General features: G+C 51.0%; 1 protein-coding gene across 7 annotated transcripts in view; it reads right to left on the minus strand.

Moving 5' to 3' along the window:
* The window catches only part of ATP2B3 (ATPase plasma membrane Ca2+ transporting 3), a 988364-nt gene that overhangs the window by 79039 nt on the left and 882806 nt on the right, over nucleotides 1-26519 (minus strand). For all 7 annotated transcript variants that reach the window (XM_085629813.1, XM_085629812.1, XM_085629811.1 and 4 more), the window contains 2 exons: nucleotides 22913-23154; nucleotides 9953-10187 (listed from right to left, as the gene is read on the minus strand). In XM_085629813.1, coding sequence (XP_085485939.1) covers nucleotides 9953-10187; nucleotides 22913-23154 — 477 coding nt within the window. The remainder of the gene's footprint in view (nucleotides 1-9952; nucleotides 10188-22912; nucleotides 23155-26519) is intronic.

The following is a 26519-nucleotide window of genomic DNA, read 5'->3' on the forward strand; positions in this document are numbered from 1 at the left end:
TGTCAGCATACAAGATCAGCGCTGTGCAAGATTCTGAAGCACATTGTTGTGCAAAATGTAATAAACTGTACAGCCCCATGTTTACAAATGATGTCATCAGCCACGCCAGTGTAAAACATGTTGTTTTAAGGGGTAATGCAAAGCACTGAGTTAAATAAAAGGAGGCAAGGCAACATGGTATTGTGTGCATTAGTATGCATGGCACTCTGTCTAGTACTAATGGGCAGTTGATCTGTGCTTTCCTTTGGGTCACTTTGTGTTTTTGAATTGTGTGAGCACCCAGCAAATGCATAGTAAATGTGGCCATAGGTGCCACTGGTAATGTCTCACACTTGCTCTTAAACTCTACACTATGGGCCTTATTTAGTTCTCGGAAGATAGAATACTTCATCACAAACATGATGTATATCCCGTACGCTGTATTGCGATCTCCATTGGATATAATAGGATCATAATACGGCGGACAGGATCTGTGGCACGTTTGTGACAGAGTTTTTCCCTCCGCTAAGATCTAAATTAGGCCCTATGCATAATTCCCATGAAATGGTATTAGTAGCCAGTTGTATTGTAGATAGGTGTGGGCAACCTTTTAATGCAGTAAGCAAATCGCAAGACGTCTATGCTTCAGTGGTCTCCCCGGGTGAAACTGGATTCTCACAGTTCCACTTGACTGTTTGGCAACACATCGTTGCTGGGAAATGTTGCCACAGTATCGCCTTTTTGGGGAGGAGTCCACAAAGTTCTCTTGCTGCGAACCTCAGGGTAAGAAAGTGGGTTATTACTTAGATAGATTGCAGTCCACTATTCTTGTTAGGTCTAATAAAGGTTCAAGTAATTTACTGAGTTCGACCCCTAGTAGCTCTGGCAGGGAGAGACAGGCTTAACTTAAGAAAATGCTTGAAGTATTTAGGAATACTAAAACAGTTAAAAAGTTAAAAAACACAATACAATAATACTTCCTCTCCAACGTATTTATTAGTGGAGAATATTTTAATGAATAAAAGGACAAAATCTAATAAGTGGAACCTGAGATATACATTTTTAAGCTTTAAATACAAATTGTGCCAAAAGTGGAAAGAGCCAACCACGGGCAACTGGTCTTGTGCGATCGGGAGAAAGGTAACATTTAAAGGGTGACCGAGATGGAGTGTGGGTCAAATACAAGGAGCAGGTTGGTCCTGGTTAAAGAGTCACTTTCTGACTTAGAACATTTCTGAGACTGCAGAGCCCTCAGTGGTGGAAAGCAAAAGGTTGGCTCTTAAGAGGGGTCATCGGCGATGGGGTGCCGAAGGATGAGGTCTCAGTGAAGGAGTTGACGAAGGAGGTAAATGCAGAGTAGGAAACGTCCTGAGTTCATGCCCAGGAAGTCGCCAATGTTGAGCAGATGCTGCTCGGCGTCAGATCCGGTGAATTTTTCTAACTTAGACTCTCTTCTAGAAGTCAGATTACTTCAGCGGGGCAAGGCTGCAGTCCCATGTTTCAGAGTTGGACAGGAGGAGAACAATCAAACACTAGCCAAGGGTTCTAGGACCTCAGGAACAGTACTTGGGGGTCAGGACTCACTCTACAGAATCCACCAGCAGTGTCCAGTGTAGCACCAGTTGAAACTGCTCAGCTGAGCTTCTACAGAAAAGTGCGATTCTTGCAGCTTTCGTGTCCCTTTAGCTTAATAGGAGTTCAGCCAACTGATGACTCTTGGTGTCCACTTCTCTGTCCTGGGTACAAGTGGGAGTAGGTCCAGCTCCTGACATTCTCTTTGCAGGTCACAACAACAGGTGCAGTCCTTCTTCTGGCTTCTGCAGATTCAGTATTGTTCTGAAATGGGTGTTCTGGAGTGCCACATTTATGTCTGGCACTAGTCTGTGGTTGGGGTTGACTCAACTGCTCTCCCTGGCCAATGGGGGAAAACCCTATTCACGTTTGCAGCAGTGCCTGTGTGCCTTATTGCAACCAATCCCCACATAAAACCAAGATGACAGAACCTTTCGTCCCCTGTGTGGAGCTCCTTTGTTTGCCCTCCCTAGAGGTGTGGCCAGGGAAATGTGTAAACCCTCCCTTAACGTCACTCAAAGCTGGATCTGGGAGCAGCTCCTCCCCCACTGAGATTGGTGCCTGGCTGGCTAGAAGGACAATAAAGGCCCAGGTGTAAGCCATATTGGCAGACCCCTTTGAAGATAATTAAGTTCATGGGCTCTGCCCATATGAATACCCTGTCAGAGAAACAGGACACCTCCCACTCCCCACACCCAAGGCCTTTGTCTCAGCTCTGGGAGCCAGTTCACACCTCATCAAGGAGATATTCAGCTCCTAGGTGACAGCTGGAAGCTCATACAAATGGGCGTCTAGAGGCTTTAGGCAGCTAAAAGGTGTTTTAAAAAAAAACAATTTGTAAAACATTTGTTACAAATCCAACTTTACCAATACATAGGATTTGTAATAAATATTTTACAAAGTCAAATAATTAACTTCTTCTCCTAGGCGGAGATTACTTCATGAACTCTAATAATGTATCCCACTGCTTTCCTATGGAACAGTCAACCATACTACTTAGGGCATTGTAACTGTAAAGACATGTTTAATATTAAACTTTTACATGTCCTACTTTTACATACCATGCACCCAGCCTTATAGGAAATATGCCCTACCTTAGCATGACTAATTGATATTTAAAAGGAGGGTTTAGGCCTGTCAAAAGGGGTTATTTTAAGAGGTTGAATACAAAGTTTAAACATTCACAGCCAAGTTACTGTTGGTCGGCCTGCATTCATGTTTTGCACTGTCTATTTACATGATCATACACTTGGGGCTTATGGGTAAGTTAGGTATGCCAATTAGGAATATAGTCAAATTTGACATGCTTCAGTTGTCAGAGCACATGTCCTGGGGCCTGGTTAGCAGAGTCCCAGTGCACAGAGTCAAAACACCACAGCACCAATCCAAAAAAAGGAGGGTGATCATGCAGAGGAGACATTGTCCTACACTCAGTTTGCTTGGTGCCTTACGTTTCTCAGTGTTCCTTGTGCTACGTTTCCATTTGTTTTCCTTTCTGTGACATTTCTTCACAATTTCTCAACTAGCCAGGGTGCTGTCCTCTGTACACATCACCTCAGTGCCTAGCTGCGGCATGCTGACTTTTAAACTGCAGCCTGCTAGGTAGTGAGGTCCGCGAGCGATGTAAACTGAGGATCACCAGGAGTGCAAGAAGTGCAAAAGCTTTGGACAAGGAAGGCACATTGATTGGCTACTACAAAGCAACACAGGAGCGAGGTAACCGTAGGATCCCGCAGAGTAGTGCAAATCACCCATACGCAACAGCGCTGGCTGATAGGATAGCACAAAGTGCCATGGGACTGACAGACAATGAAGCCCGACCACAGGATCTTGAGGAGCACAACAAGTGTGTGGTACGCGGACCCAGGGGCATGCATTGTGTCGAAGGTGTAATGACGAAGCCCAACGGGCTCAATGGGAATGTGAATAAGTGGAAAGTTTGTAGAATGGGAAGGGTGCAAAAGGTGCAGAAGGCCAAAAATGAATTGTTTCTGCATTATCCCACACCAAAAGCCATCCGCCTGGCAAGCATCTCAGTGGAAATGGACAGAAAATAATCCAAATTCACTTTTGCCAGCAGTTGATCCAAAAACCACAATTTACCCATCCCTAATTGTAGATGAAGAACAGCTGAAGTAGTGACGATTTCACTGTCGCTTGCCACCTCAGGTGGCATTGGGACTTCTTAGCCCATGTGTGAAATGTATTTCTTTTTTGTTTCATCATATTGGATATGTCCTGTAAATTATGCTATGTATTACAGTGATGGCTGTATTTATAGTGTGTGTATATGTCTCAAGGACTGTTTAGGACTAATACATCATTATTATTATTGATAAACAGAACACCACAATTGTAATTACAGTTTTGATATAAAAAAAAATTGTTAGTTGTAGATGTGTAAACAGTATGAAGGAAAGAACATTTGCCTACAACCTTACACCATTCGTTGACGGTTGATATGATTTAATAGGTCCGTGTGCCAGGTCTCCCTCTGCTGACGCTGGTGTGCTCCTGCACCGCCCCTTTCCTCCCCACCCCTCCGCCTGCCACAGCTCCCATCTCACTGAGGTCACACCACTCAGTCTTGCCTCATCTGTGGCAGTCTAGTTTGACTTCTGTCAATTGTGCATTATATTTTAGTCCTGTTGTTTCCATTTTGCTGTTTGTATTCCTTGCCAGATCAGCCTTTTTCCTTCCTTAGTTAGCCCGCTGTACCTGCTGTGAGCCGGCTTGCCTCGCCGCTCGCTACCTGCTGTTTCCTCCTTTCCTGCCTCCCTCCGCCCTGCGCCCCTCCCTCCCCCAGGACCTACTCAATGTAGGCCACTGAGTGACCCCATTGAGCAGGTCCTTGTGCCAGCTGCCTCTAGCAGGCCTCCCCGCGTGACGCTGGTGTGCTGATGATACTGCCCCTTTCCTCCCCAGCCCCGCACTGCCTGCCGCTCCATCCTCACTGACGGCACACAACTCGGTCTTGTGCCAGTCTTCTGTCAATTGTGCATTATATTTTAGTCCGATTGTGCCCATTTTGCTGGTTTTTTCCATGTCGGATTAGCCTTTTTCTTATGTTTTTTTCTAATTGGACCATGCCCAGCGCCAGGAACCCTGGCCCTCTGGTCATCCACGGTTACTCCACAGCTAAGCTTCAAGCTCCAGGCCCTGGACCCCAAACGCCACGATAACAACTGCTGCATCACCTCTCCCGGATCAACGGAAGGACCCTACACCTGCCATTGCTGCCGCTTCACCTGCAACGCAGGACCGCCCACCTACATAGGAACCCTTGCCACACCCACCCAGAAGACCACAAACACACTGGAACTCCTCCAGTGCATTCTGCTCAACACCCGGTCACTCTGCAAACACACCACAGAAATCTGGGACACCATCACCACCCTCACCCTGATGTGATCTTCATAGCCGAGACCTAGTTTAACCCCTCCTCAACCCCTGACATTGCCACTGCAATGATCTAATGGCTAAAAGATGATACACAGGGAACACTCCAACAAACATTGAGAAGGCATCACATTCATCCACAAGGAAACTACCGGATGCACCAGGACGACAATAAGAGGCACCCTGCCTACAGTCCCCCAGGACCTCCACTGGCATTCTGCAATGCCATCTCCAAATTCATCGTCCCTCTAGCTATCGGCCCAACCCTACATCCTCCTCGGTGACCTCAACTTCCACCTTTGACGACCCAAACAACGCCAAATCCATTAATCTCCTTGGAAGTATGAGCAACATTGGCCTCACCCAACTGGTCACCCACCTCACACACTGCGCAGGACACAGGCTGGACCTGATCTTCATATCCAGCGACAGTCAAGTACAGCTATGTCACCAAACACATGTGGACCAACCACATCATCGTCCACTTCACCATTACGGGTTCCCTGGCCACCAGTGTCAAGCCCCCAAACCCCTCACTGCAGCTGGAACAAAGTGACTGAAATGCAGTGGACAGAGGCCCTCAACACCATCGAGCCAGACGCCACATCAAACCTGGAACAGGTTTTGCAGAACTTCTCCAACTGGATCACCAAATGCGCCGACATAGTCGCCCTCATGAAGCCAGCCTAAACCAGCAGATCCTCAAGACAAGCTATCTGGTATAACCAGAATCCAGAACCATCAAGCACAACTGCAAACAACTAAAGAAACAATGGTGCACCACCAAAGACCCCACCGACAGAACCACCTTCAAATCAGCCCTCAACAAGTACTACCAACGTATCCACGACACAAAAAGAGACGCCCTCACAGACCACATCAAAACAAGCGCAAACCGCATGAAAGAACTCTTCAACAGCATCAGAGAGTTCTCATGTCCGTCAGCCACCGAGAACACGGTTCACCCTTCCCATGAACTCTGCGGCACCCTGGCGGACTGCTTCTACAGCAAGATAGCCAGCATCTACAACAACATAGATCCTAACCCACCGACTTCACCTTCAACAATCTCCGCCCAACCATGGACACCAGCCACTCTATCACTAGGCCTGGGTGGTAAATTCCGTTCTGCTCGTGGAATTTGGGTAATTTGGGTAATTTCGCGTTCCGCGGAGAAGGCGGAATTGCCAAAAATTCCGCAATCCGTGGCTTTGCACAAGTTTGTGCTTGTTTGCGCTTTCAAAATGCGTGTTCGTGAGATATTTCCCCCCGAGCAAGCAAACAGCATTCGCAAACAGGAAAAAGCATCGCGAACGGGCGAAACAAGCAATTCTGCGTGTTCGCGGAACTGAGTGCTTGCAGAGATTTTTTACCGTTTCGCAGAGCTTTGCGTAGCGCGACTACGCAAATTCCCGCCCACCCCTATAGATCACCACCCTGGATCCGCTCACCACACAGATTACCACAGCTATCATGTCCTTATCCATTCCCAAGCACCCACTGACCCCTGCCCCCACCATTTCTTCAACCTCTGAACCAAAGAAATTAGAGTAGAACTCACCAACATCCTCAATGCCTCTATCACCACTGCAGCCTTCCCCGACAGATGAAAACATGCCAAAGTCAGGCCCACTCCTGAAAAAACCCTCTGATGACCCCAGCAAACTTACAAATGAACGCCCCATCTCACTGCTTCTGTTCCTTGCTAAAGTCCCAGCCGGGGTCCGTGCAGGTAACAGCGGTGGGGGCGGCTAAGGGGGGATTTTGAGGGAAAATTTAATAAATAATTAATTTCCCTCAGCATCCTCCCTTGAAATCCCCTCTTACCCGGCCCCACCACTGTTACCTGCACGGACCGCGGCTATAAAGTCCTCGAGAAGGTCATTAACCACCAGCTCACGGAACACCCAGAAAAAAATAACCTGCTCGACACCTCTAAATTCGGCTTCCGTGCCAACCACAGCACCGAGACTACCCTGATTGACACCACTGAAGACATCAGATCCCTCCTCGACCACAGTGAAACAGCAGTACTGATCCTCCTTGACCTCTCAGCAGCATTCAACACTGTATCCCACCACTCCTGCATCAACAGACTCAACCACATCGGCGTCCAGTAAACGCCCTCAAATGGATCACATCCTTCCTCAGAGGATGAACTCAGAGAATACGCCTGCCACCTTGCACCCCAAAACCTAAGAGCATCATCTGCGGCGTACCCCAAGGATCATCCCGACCCCCACTCTGTTCAACACCTTCATGACACCCCTCACCGACATCATCGGAACCCACGGACTCAATATGAAATCCAATGCAGATGACATCCCACTCATCCTCTCGCTCACCGAGGGCCCCTCCACCACTAGAACAAACTTCACAATGCCATGACCAGGGTCACCGACTGGATGAGGACCAATTGTCTGAAGCTCAACACGGTCAAGATGGAAGTGCTGACCTTCAGGAAGAACACCTCCCCGTCGGACAACAGCTGGTGGTCCTCTGAGCTCAGACCAACACCCACACCAACAGACCACGCCTTTAACCTCTGCTTCATCCTCGACAGTAAACTCACCATGAAGCTCAAAATCAACGCAGTTGCCTCCTCCTGCTTTCACACCCTCCGCAGGCTCTGAATAATTTTCAAATGGATACCCGTCAACACCAGAAAGACCGTCACCCAGGCCCTCATCACCAGGCGGCTAGACTACGGAAACAGGCTCTACTCTGGCATCACCACCCAACTCCTCAAGACTCCAAACCATAGAGAACACAGCAGCAATACTTATCCTCAACCTCTAAAACAGATCCCCATCACCCTCCACCTCAAGAAACTCCATTGGCTCCCTGTCCAGAAGACATGCCAGTTCACGCCTACGAAGCCCATAGATGACTAGCAACTAGCATACATGAATGGCCACCTGAACTTCCACCAACCTGCCAGACACCTGCGCTCCACCAACCTGCCAGACACCTGCGCTCCACCTTTCTGGCCCTCGCACCTCCCCCCTCCTGCATTTGTTGTAGCTACAGTGGAGGTCATTCCTTCTCCTACCTCGCTGCCAAGGCCTGGAACGACTTGCCTCTCCACCTACGAACATCACCCTTTGTGGCAGATTTCAGAAGGGGACTCAAGACCAGGCTTTACCACTGATACCAGTAAAACCTCAGCACGCAGATACCCTCAAGGGTGAAGAGCAGCGCTTTATAAATAATTGATTGATTAAAATATGACTTTGCAATAGTTGTTTAAAGCAACTCGCTACAAAACTTGCCAAAACCGAATAGTATTTAGAGAGCACTGTAAGAGGGATTTAGTGTCTGACCAGGAAATACTTTGGAAATCATTGTAAAATATTGTTTGTAAAGCACCTTGGGCCAGTGCCATGGGTAGAAATGTGATAAAGTTTAGAATAGATAGGGATGTTTGAGGTTTCTTTTTGTCACCCCTGTTTTCAGATACTGTTAATTTCCACTTTTCACAGTGAAGAAGATATTCTCAGTTTACTTGCCATGTCACAAGTGCTATCAGAGTTGAAGACAGGCTAACTCCACAGCTGAGGTTGGATCAATTGCTGATGCATGTAGGCCCGAGCAGAGTTTGCGGAGTTCCGCAAAGTGCGAAATAAACTTTGCCACGCTCCGTGGAGTTCTGCAAGCCGTGGAGTGAGTTATGTCACGCTACTCAAGCTGATTTTTAGAATCCGGAGTTTGCGCTACGCTGTAAAATCAGCACGAATGGCACAATGTTCAGCACATGAGGGCGCAGCTTCTTTCTGCCACTCGCGTAGAGGTTCTACTCGAGTGACAACTTCCTCAACATGAGTGGCAGGTTTCTCAATGCAAGCGGTAGTGACCTGCTGCGACCGCCCGCAATCTTGATAGGAGGTGGTCTAGCATTGGAGTTCCCTTACTCGCGATCAACAACTTTGCTCCGTGCCACTACGTGGAGTTTTTCTAAACTCGGAGTGGGAAAACCTCTGCAAACTCAGCGAACAGAGGGAATTTTACGCCCAGGCCTAGATGCATGGCACTAGACTGAGGTTGAGGGTGGTCTAATTATAGGTCTGTTGCACCCATGTCTTCTGCCTGGGATTTGGTTGAGATCTCTTCTGAGCTGTGTCACCACATAATGGTGCTCAATTCAGACTTTAATTTTTTATTTTATGTGTTTTTTGTTTTGGATATTTGAAAGAAGCAACAAAGTGCAACCACTGCCAGGCTTCTCAAGAGAAATTCAAAGCAGCAAAGTGAGAAAACTCGTATCGTAACACCAATATTACAGCATTTTCCAACTACCAAAGGAAAGGATGTCTTTTAATCACAAAATTGGTTGTGTCTTACCCACCATCTTGCAAATCTGGAAATTTGAAGTTCAAATCAATTATTCATCTGTTACTAACTGAGAAAGAAAAGGTAGTTGGGATACTAAAAGATAATGTCTTGTCTTCACCATGTGTTAGCCTAGAAATAGTATATCTTTAGGGGTTGTTGGAAGAAATATGCAAGCACGTTATGGGGTACTTTACATTAACTTTCATTTTGGCACTTGCAAGTAATTCAATCACTTCTTAAGATTACCCTTCCGGAAAACAATCCCACACTGCAATGTCTTTGAAGAATGAAACCAGAATACAAGTGACTGGGCGCTTCATAAAACATGCTTCCAAACACTGTTGACATTTGTATGTAACAATACTAAGTATATGGGTTGATATCTGCATTCACACATACAGCCATGTGTTTCCTGTTGTCCCAAAGGGATGCATTGTGGTTGAGTGCCTTAGTTTTTCTTTGGTGGGGCTGAGCACCAAAACTCCAATCCTGTTTATCCCAAATCACCCAGTCATGTGCCAGTGACCAAAGTACAGTGCCTCTCTGTCTTCAAATTCATCATCTCTTAAAATTCGGAATGATGCTTGGAAACAGGCTAACTCTAGTGTTTGGGGTTGCATAGAATAATGTGCATTTGAGGTGTATTTTTGACGGTGTATGGGTGCCGTACCTCCGGTCGCACAGGATCTTCAATGCCCACCACTGCGATGCAAGTAAGATCCCCCACAATTTCGTTCTCGTTGTCCCAGTCAGGCTCCGGCACCCCCGGGAAGTCCCGGTAGGCGATGCAGATGGTGCGGAGACCGTCACAGGCCATGGGTTCGATCACCTTCTTCACCATCTCTTCCTTGTCTCGAGCGCGGAAGACGCGGGGCTCACCGTTACTGCTGAAGATGCTGGAGCATCTGAAGAGAGCGAGAGATGGAAGGACAAGGAGAGAGAAGTGGGACAGGTAGAGTCAATATGTCAGTGTTCACAGATGGATCACATGGGAGGGATGACACTGGCGTTTGTTGGAAGACCAAGTAATCATGTGCATGATGATGCCCAAGTGGCTGTCCTACCTTATTCCTGTTTGACCAGGACTCATTACCTGGATTCCAGTCTCACATTTTGTAGTACTAATGTAGTATTTTTTTTAAGACACTCCACTTTGCAGGCTTTTCCCTCCATTATGTTGTCACCCTTCCCATCCCTTGTGATTTACATGTTCACGCCTTGAAATAATTCAGAATTTATCAGTACGCCAAGAATGAACCTCCTTGTATATCAGACACAACCCTCCACCCCTGGTTCAACGCAATCACCAATCTTTGATTCATGTACCTGGGAGGAAATGTGTTTGTTCAATGTTTGACCCCATCACATTTTCTCTTCCTACACAAGGTTTTGAAGCGCTTAGAAACAGGCTCAGTCCCAGTATAGGGCGCTATATAAAATAAGTCAATTTAAACTTGCACTTTTTAATTTTCAAAACCAAACACATCCTTTTGATCAGAAAGCAGGGATAATGTGTCTTTCAGTCCTTGTGGAGTGGGTGACCTTAAAGTCTTTGTGGTGCAGGGACCTTTGGAGCAAGTACCCCTACAGTACTTGAGCTGAGGGCACCCTTAGAGTCCTTATGGTGCAGGCACCCTTACAAGACTTCTGGTGAAGGCACCCTTGGAGCGGGTACCGTTCCAGTACTTGTGGTGAGGGCACCTATACAAGACTTCTGGTGAAGGCACCCTTGGAGAAGGTACAGTTACAGTACTTGTGATACAGGTACCATTACAGCACTTGTTGTAAAAGCATCCATGGAGCCGGTACTGTTACGGTACTTGTGACACGGGCACCCATACAGTCCATGTGGTGCTGGCAGCCGTGGTGAGGGCACCCTTAGATTTATTGTGCTATGGGCACCCTTACAGGACTTCTGGTGAAGGCACTCTTGGAGCGGATACTGTTACAGTACTTGTGATATGAGCACCCTTACAGTACTTGTGGCACCGGTACCCTTACAGTCCTTGGGATGAGGTATGGTTACAGTCCTTTTTCCAGATGATTCCAACAGGGCATCTGCATTTCTCATGAATTGCTTGCTGACCCTCGTGTTCTTGGACTCTCTCTAGCGCTGAGCAGTGCTGGACCATGCCCCCACGCTGCACCATGCCCCACACTGGTAGCCTTGCAGCCCCTCTTACCAGTGCAGAGTGCCAGGTCCTTCCTTTTCCGTACTCTGCAGCCACTCAACTGCCCAGGCCCACGCAGCGCCCCTCTGTCCTGGGCCTGTGTCTCAGTATGCCAATCCTTGGTTGTCTGCAGCAATTCTAGTGTGTGTGTGTGGGGGGTGGACCCTTGCTTTCACCTGATGCCAAGCCCCAGTACCAGCCACCTTGTGTTTATGGCGTGAAGACTCGTGTGCCGGTACCACACTGCTCCCACAGTACTCCACCAGACTGCTCCTGTATCCACATTGCTTCCACAGCACTCCAACAGACTGCTCCTGTATTCACACTGCTCCCACAGCACTCCACCAGACTGTTCCTGTATCCACACTGCTTCCACAGTACTCCACGAGACTGCTCCTGTATCCACATTGCTTCCACAGCACTCCACCAGACTGCTCCTGTATCCACACTGCTCCCACAGCACTCCACCAGACTGCTCCTGTATCCATATTGCTTCCACAGCACTCCACCAGACTGTTCCTGTATCCACACTGGTCCCACAGCACTCCACCAGACTGTTCCTGTATCCACATTGCTCCCACAGCACTCCACCAGACTGTTCCTGTATCCACACTGTTCTCACAGTACTCCACCAGACTGTTCTTGTATCCAGACTCCTCCCTCAGCACTCCACCACTGTTCTTGTATCCAGACTCCTCCCACAGCACTCCACCAGACTGTTCCTGTATCCACATTGCTCCCACAGGACTCCACCAGAATGTTCCTGTATCCACATTGCTCCCACAGCACTCCACCAGACTGTTCCTGTATTCACACTGTTCCCACAACACTCCACCATACTGTTGCTGTATGCACACTGCTCCCACAGCACTCCACCAGACTGTTCTTGTATCCAGACTCCTCCCACAGCACTCCACCGGACTATTCCTGTGTTCACACTGTTCCCACAACACTCCACCAGACTGTTCCTGTATGCACACTGCTCCCACGTTACGCTGTCTAGCCCACTAACCGCATGCTAATGGCGCCCAGCCCCTCACAGTAAAAGGGCTTCCCCTCCATCGAGTCCTCGGGCGCCTTACCCACCTACCCTTATGTATGTCAAGATTAGGAGATGTCTGCAGAGTTCACCCACTCCTGCACTCCGCTGCCAGCTACCCCTGGCTTCTTCCCACTGCTGGGCCCTGGCTAAGTCCTCCCTCAGAAGCTGGCATGCTTCATGCACGTGGGGGCGGCGGTGCCAGTATGCCCCTCTGCACCCTGCTTGCATCCTCTGTAACTCACTCCAGCTCTGCCCTGCTGCGTGCCACTGACTTCAACGGAGAAACCTTCATGTGACCCTCAAGTACAGAGAGGTGTCTACTGAGAATACTGCAAAGAGCAAAAGGGTAAGAAACGTATACAGAAATATACTCCTTCAAGCTAAGCATCTTAGTGGAAAAATAAATTATAAGCAAAAAGGAGCCAGAAGAAAAGAAGTACAGACAATATAGAGAAAAAAAGGTGAACAGAATTGAAGGGAGCAAACAGCCTGAAGTTTCACAAATAGAAAGTTTGAATCCTTGTGATGCAGCGATTATCTGGCCTGCCAAATTTCACAACGTGGACCGGAAGGAAGAGGTGTTCACCATGATGAATTGGTATTGTTAAGGTATGACTTAGTGCTTCTTGCCTACCTTGGAGTTAGGCTGCAAAGGAAGGATCTGTGGCGGCCATGTTGTAATGGTGTTCGGAAGCCATGCTGTAATGGTGTTCGGAAGCCATGTTGTACTGGTGTCAAGAAGCCATGTTCAGACAGTTTGAGAGGCGGCCATGTTGTAATGGTGTCTGGAAGCCATGTTCAGACAGACTGAGAGGCGGCCATGTTGTAATGGTGTGCGGAAGCCATCCTCAGACAGACTGAGAGGTGGCCATGTTGTAATGGTGTGCGGAAGCCATGTTCAGACAGACTGAGAGGCGGCCATGTTGTAATGGTTTCTGGAAGCCCTGTTCAGACAGACTGAGAGAACAGACAGTTCTCAAGACTGCATGGCTCCAGTACCACAATGCAACAGGGTGCTACAAATATTGGTTGACTCATCAGAAGCCTTGCAGCTGGATACACATGAGCCGCCGTGCATCCCAACGCCTCTCCTCCCCACTAAGTTAGAGAGCACCACAGAATTATTCAACCAAGCAGAAGTTAATGCGCAGCCTTTTAGCATTCCTACCAGGAGTGGCACCTACCCATGGACCCCTCACCTGTGCTTGTGCCACCTACACCAGTATCCAAAACCATATTGAAGCTTGCACCAGTCCATTGTGGTGCTTGTGCCCACAGCATGCCAACCAGTGCTCAACACCGTGGCACCCACACTGGCCCCTTGTTAAGTGCATCCTGCGCACTGTAGCACCTCTCATCCAGGGCCTGAACAAATATGACATCACCCCATCCTGATGGAACTCCATTGGCTCTCCTTGCAGGCCCCCACCATCTTCAAACCAGCTGCATGGTTTACAAAGCCTTCATGACCAGCACACCCGCTTACCCTGCAAACGAGCTCACCATCTCTGGTGGTTCTTGCACACTTGCAGCCAGGACACCATCGGGTGCAGACTAAGAAGTGCAATAAATAAAAAAAAAAAAGGAAGACAAAGCTCCAATCTCTGCACAGAGGATCTGGAAGAACAGTCCTGGTTCCATCAACCTCCCCAATGCTACTACAATTCAGAAAAGAATTGAAGGTTCACTTCTTTAACCCCTCCCCTGCTCATGACGGAGCCATTCCGTCATGAGCCACGGTTGCCGTGTGCTCATGACGGAGTGGTTCCGTCATGCCGTGACCGTTGGCGGCCGCTCCGCCCACGCGGCGCTGTTTCCCCGCCTGTGCGGGGGGACAATGCAACTGGGCGGAGTCATGACGGAACCACTCCGTCATGAGCACAGCTCAACCGTGGCTCATGACGGAGTGGCTCCGTCATGAGCACAGCGCCACCGCGCTGCCCCCCCACCCCCCCAGCGCTGCGGCGGAATTCCCGCCGCAGCGAAGGGGTTAAAGAACATCACATCGCGGTACACTAACCACAGCTACTCCCCTCGTACGCGTTGACTTTATGCTTGTCTTTGACCCTGTACAACGCACTGTTGCCTTTCAGCTATGTTCTTAACATATAAATACCACGTGTGCACACAATACCACACATGTGCAACTGCCTGGATCACCCTTGCACCCGCAGTTTCACAGAGCCAGCAGCTTTCAATCTACCATCCGGTGTCAGACCCTGGCATGGCAGTCCCTACACCCCCACCCTTCCCCCATCCCATCCTGTGGGGTGCTGGGCATACCCTGGACTGATTTTACTTCTCGGTGCCTGCTTCCAGAGATGTACCTCTTTAGGAAATGTACCTCTGTGGGAGTTATAGCACTGTAGCAGGTATGCTCATGCAGGACATGTACCACGTTAGGAAATGTACCTCTGTAGGAGATGTACCTCTGTGGGAGATAAACATCTGTAGAATATACCTTGATAGAAGATGTACCGAGGAAGGAGATATACACCTGTAGGAGATGTAATGCTGTAGGTGATGTACCTTTGTAGGAGTTATAGAACTGTAGTAGGTATACGTATGCAGGACATGTACCACCGTGGTAGATGTACACCTGTAGGAGGTATGCAATTGTAGGAGATGTACCTCTATATGAGGCGTACCTCAGTGAGAGATGTAACTCTGTAAAAGATGTACCTCTGTAGGAGATACACCTGTGTAGGAGATGCACCACCGTCGGAGATGTAGATCTCTAGGAGATGTGCCTCTGTGGGAGATGCACATCTGTAGAATATACCTTGGTAGAAGATGTCCCTGGGAAGTAGATATACACCTGTAGGAGATATAACTCTGTAGGTGATGTACCTCCGTGAGTGTGCTATAATGCATATAGTCTGATGATAAAGGATTGGGAAGTGACAAGTAGGGGATGATGTCAGAAAAAGTGAGTTCATAAGGGGCGGAGTCAGGCCTCCAAGGATAAATGTGATAACAACAGTAACCTGTTTATATATAGTGCTTCGGGCAACACATCTGGCGACTCTAAACGTTACACAACTGGCGGTGCCATTTTCCATTTTAATGGTACTCAGTTGGTACTCAGACCTTGGGAGAATGCAGGGCTGTGTCTGCCCCGCTCCATTCTAACTCCGACCTGTGTTTATCATTGATATCAGCAGCGAGCACTTAACTTTCCATGAGCAGCTTCGATTGTATTCCTAGACCGTGCAGTGTATCTTTGCAGATGTGCACTGAATGAAGGGGGCCAGGGGGGAAAGCCAGGCGGAGCCAGTCTCCTCGGTGAATAGAGCAGGCCGAGACAGGGACAGGGACAGGCTAGTTTTCAGGGGAAGGGGCGGGGATTTAGAAAAATATAAAAGGATGGAAAGGTGCAGGGTCAGCCTCTCGACCCCTTCAGCTTGGGGGCGGTAATGAAGCAGTTCAGTAGGCGTAGGTGGGTCTGGCTCTGGGAATGGGGTAGCTTGGACTCATCCCCAGTGGAGGATTGGTGCCAATGTTTGTTGTGGCCTAGGCAGTGGCAGGAGAAAGTATTTTGTCATGAAGGGGGTATGAGAGTTACTGCTTACCATCTGTTGGCGGTTTCGCGCATGGCGCTGTGGAAGATGGTCTTGGATCCCGCCAGGTAGGGGACGCATTCCTTTTGGATTGGTGCGGCCACAGCCGCAGCACATTTGGGGTAGATTTGGGTTGCATTCGACAGATTGGACGTTGGAAGTCTAGGTGCTGTGAGCTCTACGTGCGGTAATAAGGGAGTTGGGATGGTAAACAAGGGTGAATCGGAATTGGGGGACACTTGTCTAACGTCTTGTTTTCCACAGTAAGGTGTGTGAGCGGCCCAAGGACGATTAAAGTGGTGACGTGGATAGTGGGACATTCCTTCGTGTGATGGGCTGCTAAATATGCGGATCAACAGGTTTATCAATCAATCAATCATATCACTTGTATAGCGCGCTACTCACCCGGAAGGGTCTCAAGGCGCTTGGGGTTAGGGGTCCGCTACTGCTCGAACAGCCAGGTTTTGAGTTGTCTCCTGAAGGCGAGGTGGTCCTGGGTCAGCCGAAGGTGGATGGGGAGGGAGTTCCATGTCTTGGCCGCCAGGTAGGAGAAGGATCTGCCTCCGGCGGTGGCTCATCGGATGCGTGGTACGGCGGCGAGGGCGAGGCTAGTAGACCGTAGCTGGCGGGTGGGCATGTAGAAGGTCAGGCGGTCGTTGAGGTACTTGGGGCCCAGGTCGTGGAGAGACTTGTGTGCGTGGGTGAGGAGTCTGAACGTGATCCACTTGTTGACGGGGAGCCAGTGCAGGTCCCTCAGGTGGCCGGAGATGTGGCTGCGTCGGGGGATGTCCAGGATGAGTCGGGCGGAGGCGTTCTGGATGCGTTGGAGTCTTTTCTGAAGCTTGGCTGTGGTTCCGGCGTAGAGGGTGTTTCCGTAGTCCAGTCGGCTGGTGACGAGGGCCTGGGTGACCGTCTTCCTGGTTTCGGTCGGGATCCATCGGAAGATCTTGCGAAGCATGCGAAGGATGTGAAAGCATGATGAGGAGACGGCGTTGACTTGTCTGGTCATCGAGAGGGAGGAGTCCAGGATGAAGCCCAGGTTGCGTGCGTGGTCTGTTGGCTTGGGGGCGGTGCCCAGGGCTGGGGGCCACCAGGAGTCGTCCCAGGCGGAGGGTGATGGTCCCAGGATGAGGACTTCCGTCTTGTCTGAGTTCAGTTTCAGGCGGCTGTTCTTCATCCACTCGGCGACGTCTTTCATCCCTTCGTGTAGGCTGGTTCTGGCGGTGTCGGGGTCTCTGGTGAGGGAGAGGATCAGCTGGGTGTCGTCGGCGTAGGAGATGATGTTGAGGTTGTGTTGGCGTGCGATGGCAGCAAGAGGTCTCATGTAGACGTTGAAGAGGGTGGGGCTGAGTGATGATCCTTGCGGAACACCGCAGATGACTTCGGTGGCCTCGGATCGAAACGGGGGGAGGCGGACTCTCTGTGTTCTTCCGGCGAGGAACGAGATGATCCACTCCAGTGCCTTCTTTTGGATGCCGGTGTTGCTGAGGCGTTGGACTAGGGTGCGGTGGCAGACAGTGTCGAACGCTGCGGAGAGGTCCAGGAGGATGAGTGCCGCTGTTTCCCCGTTGTCGAGCAGGGCTTGGATGTCGGTGGCTGCGATGAGGGCGGTCTCGGTGCTGTGGTTGGCTCTGAAACCGGACTGCGAGGGGTCGAGGGATCCGTTCGTCTCGAGGAAGGCGGCAAGCTGTCTGTTGGCGATCTTCTCGATGACTTTGGCAGGAAAAGGGAGGAGCGAGATGGGTCGGAAGTTCTTGAGGTCGGTGGGGTCCGCTGTTGGTTTCTTCAGTAGGGCGCTGAGCTCAGCATGCTTCCAGCTCTCCGGGAAGGTGGCAGTGTTGAAGGAGGTGTTGATGATGTCCCGGAGTTGGGGTGCGATGGTGGAGTCGGCCTTGTTGAAGATGTGGTGGGGGCAGGGGTCGGTTGGAGATCCGCAGTGGATGGTGTTCATCGTGCGGGCTGTCTTCGGTGGTCACCATGGTCCAGGTGCGGAGGGTGGCGGTGGGGTGCGTTGGTTCGACGGTTGGGTGCGTGGATGGTGTGCCGAAACTGTTGTGGATGTCGGCAATCTTGCGGTGGAAGAACGAGGCGAGGGAGTCGCAGAGATCTTGTGAAGGGGTGATGTCGTTCTTGCCGGTGCTGGGGTTGGAGAACTCCTTGACGATGCTGAAGAGTTCCTTGCTGTCGTGGGCGTTGTTGTCCAGTCACTCCTTCAGTGATTTCTTCTTGGTGGTGCGGATGAGCTGGTGGTGCTTGCGGGTGGCGTGTTTGAGGGCGGTCATGTTGTCAGTGGTCTGGTCGAGGAGCCAGGCTTTCTCGAGGGTGCAGCAGGTCTTCTTGGAGTCCTTGAGTTCGTCGGTGAACCAGGGGGCCTTCTTGCTTCTGGGTCTGCTGGGAGGGTTCTTCAGTGGTGCGAGGTCGTCGGCGCAGGCGGTCAGCCACTGCGTGAAGTTGCGGGCTGCTTCGTTGGGGTCCGTTGTGCTGGCAGGTGGGTTCTGGCTGAGGGAGGTGGTGAGCTGGTCGGCGGTGATCTGGTCGGCGGTGATCTTGCTCCAGCTCCTGTGAGGAACCTGTTGCGGGTGGTGGTGGGTTGTGGTTTTTCTGAAGCTGAAGTGGACGCAGCTGTGGTCGGTCCAGTGGAGTCCGGTGGAGTGGCTGAAGGTGATGTGCTTGCTGGATGAGAAGACAGGATCAAGCGTGTGGCACAGGGGGAAAACAACCACGTTGATACAATAAGGCAGTCAGAATACAACAATACAGCAAATTATAACAAAAATACAGCGGAACTGCAGGGGCAAGGGACAGCGAGGCAGGCAGCTAGGGCGGCAAGGCAGATGGCACAACGAGGCTGCGACCAGCAGCGAGGGGCGAGGGGCACACACACAGCTGGTGGCCGTGCGGCGCGGGGGTGTCCTGAGAGCAGGCGCCTTGGACTACCCAGTAACAGGCATGAGGTGATCTGGCAGGAAAGGGTGGGATGCATGGGCGTCCGCAGAAATTTTTCCAGGGGGGGGCAAACCTGGCAAATGAAGGGGCGTGGCTAATGTTAATCAATAGGGGCGGGGCTAAAATGGCAGAGAATCAGGATTGGATAATGTTCAGGCCAACCTGAGAAAAACAAGCATTGGCATAGCCAATAGGTCTCGCCTTTGGGACCTTATGACTGACTCACTGATTGAAGAACTTATATAGCTCACTTTTGCCGAGGCGTCTTGGCGCTGGGTAAGTATGATGCCGGCAGTATAAGTATTTAGTTCTGCAGCAGGTCCCAAAGGCGAGACCGATTGGCTATGCCAATGCTTGTTGTTATATCTGGGCATGTTGAGAGGCTAGGGGACTGGGTCTCGATGTCTGGTTGGGAGCACAGCAATGACTTACTCAATTTGAATGCGTAGGTAATACAACCGGAGGGGTGAAATGAAAGGTTCACTACCAGGAATAACAGGAAGGTAGAAAGTTAGGCTGGTTAGAAAGGTAAGGAGGGGTAGAGGCAGGCATGGTGGTGAGGGGAGAAACAGATGCATGCTAGGAGAGCGCTGTGAGGGAGTGAGGCGAAATGGGAAGAGGCACTGAAAGGTGGGTCGGGTAAAGACCGTAGTAAGGCAAACAGAAGGGTAGCGAGGGGTAAAGGGTAGACAAAGAAGTGAGGTGTAGAAGAAAAAGATTCAGGAGCAGAGACAGGTAAATCAAAGCTGGAGAGGGGAGAATAACTCAGTCGTAGAACGTGAGGGGGCCAGGTAGAGAGAGGGAGAGGTGTGTCATAGACAGGTAGAGACAGCTGAGGAAGAGGGAAAAATAAAGACTGAGGTAGACAGGTGAGGTAGAGGGGTGCGTTGATATAAAGGAAGTGCAGAGATGTGTCACAGATGTTACTGAAGAGGAAAAGAAGTAGAGATATTGAGAAAGATGTAAGGCACTAAAAGAAGTAAGGGGGTGAACAGAGGTAGAACGAGTGGAAGGGGAGAGAACACGTAGAAGATGAATGGCAGGGTAAAATGAGCGATCAGGCAGTGAGTGTGAGGAGTGGGATACAGAGGCATATGTGGCAGTGAGCGTGATGTGCGGGGTACAAAGGGATATGTTGTGGCAGTGTGCACAAGTTGCGGGGTACAGAGGGATATGTTGTGGCAGTGCGCACAAGGTGCGGGGTACAGGGGGATATGTTGTGGCAGTTAGCGCAAGGTGTGGGGTACAGAGGGATATGTTGTGGCAGTTAGTGCCAGGTGTGGGGTACAGAGGGATATAAGGCAGTGAGCGCGGGCAGGGCCGGCTTAAGCGCTCGTGGCGCCCAGTGCAACAATGCTTTTTGGCACCCCCAATGACCACCTCCACTACAGGTTCATCATAACCATCCTTTCACAGCGCCCCTCAAGCCTCCGTAACCATTCAGTCTCAGGTGCATTTAATTCATTTTATAGCGCCGCTCCTATCTGTGTAAGGTGTCAGAACACTTTACATCACACAGATTACATAGAGACAATCAATCATAAGTGTGTAAATCAGTGCATAGGAAATGTTACATAAGAGAGAGGACAAGAAGATGTAGGAGTCACAGGTCATCCGTACAGGTAGGCAGGATAGTTTAAGAGTGCTTGGTCAGGAGAATCAGAAACCTAGAATTTAAAACCTAGCACAATGGATGGGGGGTTCTCTTTATTAATAAGAATTGATTTCTGCCCAAATTAACCCATTTTGCCCCATTAGGATAATGAAAGCTGGGGGGAAATCATAACGCCCTAGCCCAGTTTGCGCGCATCTTTGATAAGTTACTTGCTCACTGTTCCACATTAGGATTTTAACTCATAAAGAGTTATCAACAATATGGTCTCTCTGACAAAAGTGTGACCCACTGACCTATTTACATTACATTATACGCACTTTGTGAGCTGCACGTTCTTTGCTGCAAGCATAGTAACCCTCTGCGCTACCTTAGGATGAGTAGAAACTTCCATTACACAAAACTTCGATCTCTCCCTCTCTAAGAAGTGCATTAATCACTGCAGTCATTTAGACATTTTTATTGGTGGCTGAAAATTTCTAGGAGTCCAGGAAAGAAGCAGGTGCTTTTAAAATCATCATATTAGCGCCCCCTACACAAAGTCAGCACCCGGTGCGGTGGCACCGGTCGCACCGCCCTAGAGCTGGCCCTGAGCACGGGGAGTGGGGTACAGGGGGATATGAGGCAGTGGGGAGTGGGGTGCAGGGGGATATGAGGCAGTGAAACACAGGGTCGGCATGTCCTGCCAGACATGATAGGGTGCGTACTGGCAGATAGATATGTTATTGACACAAGTCTGTATACGTTTTGGTGGGATCTGAAATCCGGGCTATGCCGAAACCTCAATTTTTGACTTGGGAGAAAAATACATCGACTCCCCCCAGAACTTCATTCAGAAGACCCCTTGCTCTCAAGCTACAGAGTGTTAAAAGGAGGTCTTTATGTCCAGACCTAACCACTCATGCTTGTGGCGTGCAGCTCAAACTGGCCATTGTCATTCTGTTTGTGATAATCAGCCACAGACAGAATGACAATGGGCGGGAGGGGCTGCGAGGAGGAGTGCGAGGCGCCCGATCAGAGAGTTGAGGCCTCTGGCAGGGAACAGCTCTGCTCCCTGCAGGGCCCGTAATTACGGACAAAAGGCGTCCGTAAAAGCATGGGTGGCTGCAGGAGGGGGCAAAGAGGAGTACTCCGGGGGGGGGGGGGGGGAGGGGGGCAAGCGCCCCTCCTTGCCCCCCCCTGCGGACGCCCATGGTGGGATGAGACGGGAAACCTCTTACCTTTCTTAGCGAGCCTGGTGCCCCAAAGGGGTTGTCAGGACATGCTCCTTACACACTTGGGGGGAAATGATTTGGTCAAGTTGTCAGGCCTGACTCTTGCAGCACACGAAGGAGGACTTGAGGCTGAATAAGAGACATTTTGCAGGGACTTACCTGCTGTGGTCTGAATTCGCTCCCATGAGACACTGGAAAGGGGCAGTAAAGCATGCTTCCGTTGATAAGGCCAGGAGGACGTTCAACAGGACAGTGAGGGTTTTCACGCAGAAATGGACATCGAGGTGATATCACATGGTGTCATTAAAGAACAGGATCAAATGCTGTTTCGAGATGATGGGGTTCATCTTTCTAAGTTTGGTAACACTTATTACCTGCTGGAATTGTGTGACATGGTGGGGAAGCTCTGGGACGAGAAGATTTGGTGTAGGGGAGTCTCTGCTTGAGCTGGTCTAGTGGTGCTGTGCTAGGGGGGGACAGGAAAAGGCTCATCTGGGTTTTCCTGGGTAGCGTCGTTTGGGCGGTGGAGAGGCTGACGCAGGCATATCCACCTCTCAGGGGGAGGGATGAGGGGAGCCCAGGGGAAGGGAAGGCGGCATGAAACTTTGAAACAGGACAAGGAAGCTGCATTTGGAGGATGGTTGGTTGGAGAAGTGACGGAGAGACTGGGGGAATACGAGAAAGATGGCGAATGCAAGTTGAAAGAATGAGGGTGGGGTATGGAGAATTGCGGCTGAATGATACAAATGGAGAAGTTTGGGATACTGAACAAGTTGATGTTATTGTTGAAGTTGTATTGAAGTTAACAATAATCCTGCATTAACCTGTCCTAATAAAGTGACCTTTTAAGCTTCATCATGGAATGCCTAGTGCTTATTTCACAATGTGTTGCCGGTGAGCGTTAACTACGAACTACAAGGTCCACTCGCTACAGCTGCTCCAAGCTTCCAAACCGTGCATCTAGATCATTTGAGAACTAGAGGTTGAGAGGACCGGCTTACCCACTAGTTATCACAATTTATGCGATTATCTGGGATTAACCCCCCATACACCAAACAGCAAAGAGGGGTGACCCCAAGACTCACTTCTTCAGCAGAATCTCGGAGGCGCCCTTGCTGTAGAGCCGGAAGCCCCCATCGGGCAGGCAGATGATGGTGCTCATGGACTTCCGCACGGAGTTGAAGGTGTAGACCTTGTAGAGCTTCTCCTCCGGGATCTGGTCTCGCACCTGCTGGAAGTCCCGCTTCAGGTCCAGGACGAAGCCGAGCAGCGAGCACTCCGTCTTATTGCCGACCTGCCGAGGGAGCCCCCCTTCCTTCTCTGGAGGCTGCGGAGGAAAGATGGCAGAGGGTCAGACCCTAGTATTTCTGTGGGGGTCTTATGATGCTGGTCAGAGTTTGGCAGAGGTAGGTTTAAAAGACCCAGTGTTCATGGTAAAGAGGCAATATAGGCTGAGGAGTGAGGCGGGGCATTACTGGCTTACTGTCTGCATTACACACAGTATAGTGGCACCACCACCTTCCTATTGGTGCCATATCACTCTGTCCCACCAAAGACATCAGAAGCCGTTAGGGCAAGGGTGCTCATGGACTAGCTATTTGTTGAATGACCCTTGAGAGGTAAGCTTGGGGGTTTGGTGATCCCAAAGCCTTTAAACAGGTTTACATTGTATAGGAAAGATATGGGGCAACTCAAAGTGTTCCCTACACATACTGGACCTACACACCCTCGCTCTTCTTTAAGGCAAGGTTGTCAAAAAAGGTCGGTACAGCCCGGCCCATTCCAGAAGTTTAGCAGATCCTCAACGGATTCAGGTACGCGTAGGAATCTACACATAACTCAGGTAGATGGTCAGTGGTAATCAAGAAGCTTTACTATAGACTGATCATTCTAGGACAGATTATATACAACCCCAGGCAGCACTGAAACCTTCGGGGAAATGGAGGGTAGTGTCATTACCCACTGGAGACAGGAAGGGCAGTGTCATTACCCACTAGAGACAGGAAGGGCAGCGCCATTACCCACTGGAGACAGGAAGGGCAGCGCCATTACCCACTGGAGACAGGAAGGGCAGCGCCTTTACCCACTGGAGACAGGAAGGGCAGCGCCTTTACCCACTGGAGACAGGAAGGGCAGCGCCCTTACCCAACAGGAAGGGCAGCGCCATTACCCACTGGAGACAGGAAGGGCACCGCAATTACCCAACAGGAAGGGCAGTGTCATTACCCACTGGAGACAGGAAGGGCAGCGCCATTACCCACTGGAGACAGGAAGGGCAGCGCCTTTACCCACTGGAGACAGGAAGGGCAGCGCCATTACCCACTGGAGACAGGAAGGGCAGCGCCTTTACCCACTGGAGACAGGAAGGGCAGCGCCCTTACCCAACAGGAAGGGCAGCGCCATTACCCACTGGAGACAGGAAGGGCACCGCAATTACCCACTGGAGACAGGAAGGGCACCGCAATTACCCAACAGGAAGGGCAGTGTCATTACCCACTGGAGACAGGAAGGGCAGCGCCTTTACCCACGGGAGACAGGAATGCAGCGCCATTACCCACTGGAGACAGGAAGGGCAGCCCCATTACCCACTGGAGACAGGAAGGGCAGCGCCATTACCCACTGGAGACAGGAAGGGCAGCGCCTTTACCCACTGGAGACAGGAAGGGCAGCGCCTTTACCCACTGGAGACAGGAAGGGCAGCGCCTTTACCCACTGGAGACAGGAATGCAGCGTCATTACCCACTGGAGGTAGGAAGCACAGTGTTGGTACCCATGGGAGATAAGAAGGGCAGCGCCATTACCCACTGGAGACAGGAAGGGCAGCGCCATTACCCACTGGAGACAGGAAGGGCAGCGCCTTTACCCACTGGAGACAGGAAGGGCAGCGCCTTTACCCACTGGAGACAGGAAGGGCAGCGCCATTACCCACTGGAGACAGGAAGGGCAGCGCCTTTACCCACTGGAGACAGGAAGGGCAGCGCCTTTACCCACTGGAGACAGGAAGGGCAGCGCCATTACCCAACAGGAAGGGCAGCGGCATTACCCACTGGAGACAGGAAGGGCAGCGCCTTTACCCACTGGAGACAGGAAGGGCAGCGCCTTTACCCACTGGAGACAGGAAGGGCAGCGCCTTTACCCACTGGAGACAGGAAGGGCAGCGCCATTACCCAACAGGAAGGGCAGTGTCATTACCCACTGGAGACAGGAAGGGCAGCGCCCTTACCCAACAGGAAGGGCAGTGTCATTACCCACTGGAGACAGGAAGGGCAGCGCCTTTACCCACTGGAGACAGGAAGGGCAGCGCCATTACCCACTGGAGACAGGAAGGGCAGCGCCATTACCCAACAGGAAAGGCAGCGCCATTACCCACTGGAGACAGGAAGGGCAGCGCCATTACCCACTGGAGACAGGAAGGGCAGCGCCTTTACCCACTGGAGACAGGAAGGGCAGCGCCTTTACCCACTGGAGACAGGAAGGGCAGCGCCATTACCCACTGGAGACAGGAAGGGCAGCGCCTTTACCCACTGGAGACAGGAAGGGCAGCGCCTTTACCCACTGGAGACAGGAAGGGCAGCGCCATTACCCACTGGAGACAGGAATGCAGCGTCATTACCCACTGGAGGTAGGAAGCACAGTGTTGGTACCCATGGGAGATAAGAAGGGCAGCGCCATTACCCACTGGAGACAGGAAGGGCAGCGCCTTTACCCACTGGAGACAGGAAGGGCAGCGCCTTTACCCACTGGAGACAGGAAGGGCAGCGCCATTACCCAACAGGAAAGGCAGCGCCATTACCCACTGGAGACAGGAAGGGCAGCGCCATTACCCAACAGGAAGGGCAGTGTCATTACCCACTGGAGACAGGAAGGGCAGCGCCCTTACCCAACAGGAAGGGCAGTGTCATTACCCACTGGAGACAGGAAGGGCAGCGCCTTTACCCACTGGAGACAGGAAGGGCAGCGCCATTACCCACTGGAGACAGGAAGGGCAGCGCCATTACCCAACAGGAAAGGCAGCACCATTACCCACTGGAGACAGGAAGGGCAGCGCCTTTACCCACTGGAGACAGGAAGGGCAGCGCCATTACCCACTGGAGACAGGAAAGGCAGCGCCATTACCCACTGGAGACAGGAAGGGCAGCGCCATTACCCACTGGAGACAGGAAGGGCAGCGCCTTTACCCACTGGAGACAGGAAGGGCAGCGCCTTTACCCACTGGAGACAGGAAGGGCAGCGCCATTACCCACTGGAGACAGGAAGGGCAGCGCCTTTACCCACTGGAGACAGGAAGGGCAGCGCCTTTACCCACTGGAGACAGGAAGGGCAGCGCCATTACCCAACAGGAAGGGCAGTGTCATTACCCACTGGAGACAGGAATGCAGCGTCATTACCCACTGGAGGTAGGAAGCACAGTGTTGGTACCCATGGGAGATAAGAAGGGCAGCGCCTTTACCCACTGGAGACAGGAAGGGCAGCGCCATTACCCACTGGAGACAGGAAGGGCAGCGCCTTTACCCACTGGAGACAGGAAGGGCAGCGCCCTTACCCAACAGGAAGGGCAGCGCCATTACCCACTGGAGACAGGAAGGGCACCGCAATTACCCACTGGAGACAGGAAGGGCACCGCAATTACCCAACAGGAAGGGCAGTGTCATTACCCACTGGAGACAGGAAGGGCAGCGCCTTTACCCACGG

This window comes from Triturus cristatus, chromosome 10 (genome assembly GCF_964204655.1).
Source record: "Triturus cristatus chromosome 10, aTriCri1.1, whole genome shotgun sequence".
Taxonomy (NCBI): domain Eukaryota; kingdom Metazoa; phylum Chordata; class Amphibia; order Caudata; family Salamandridae; genus Triturus; species Triturus cristatus.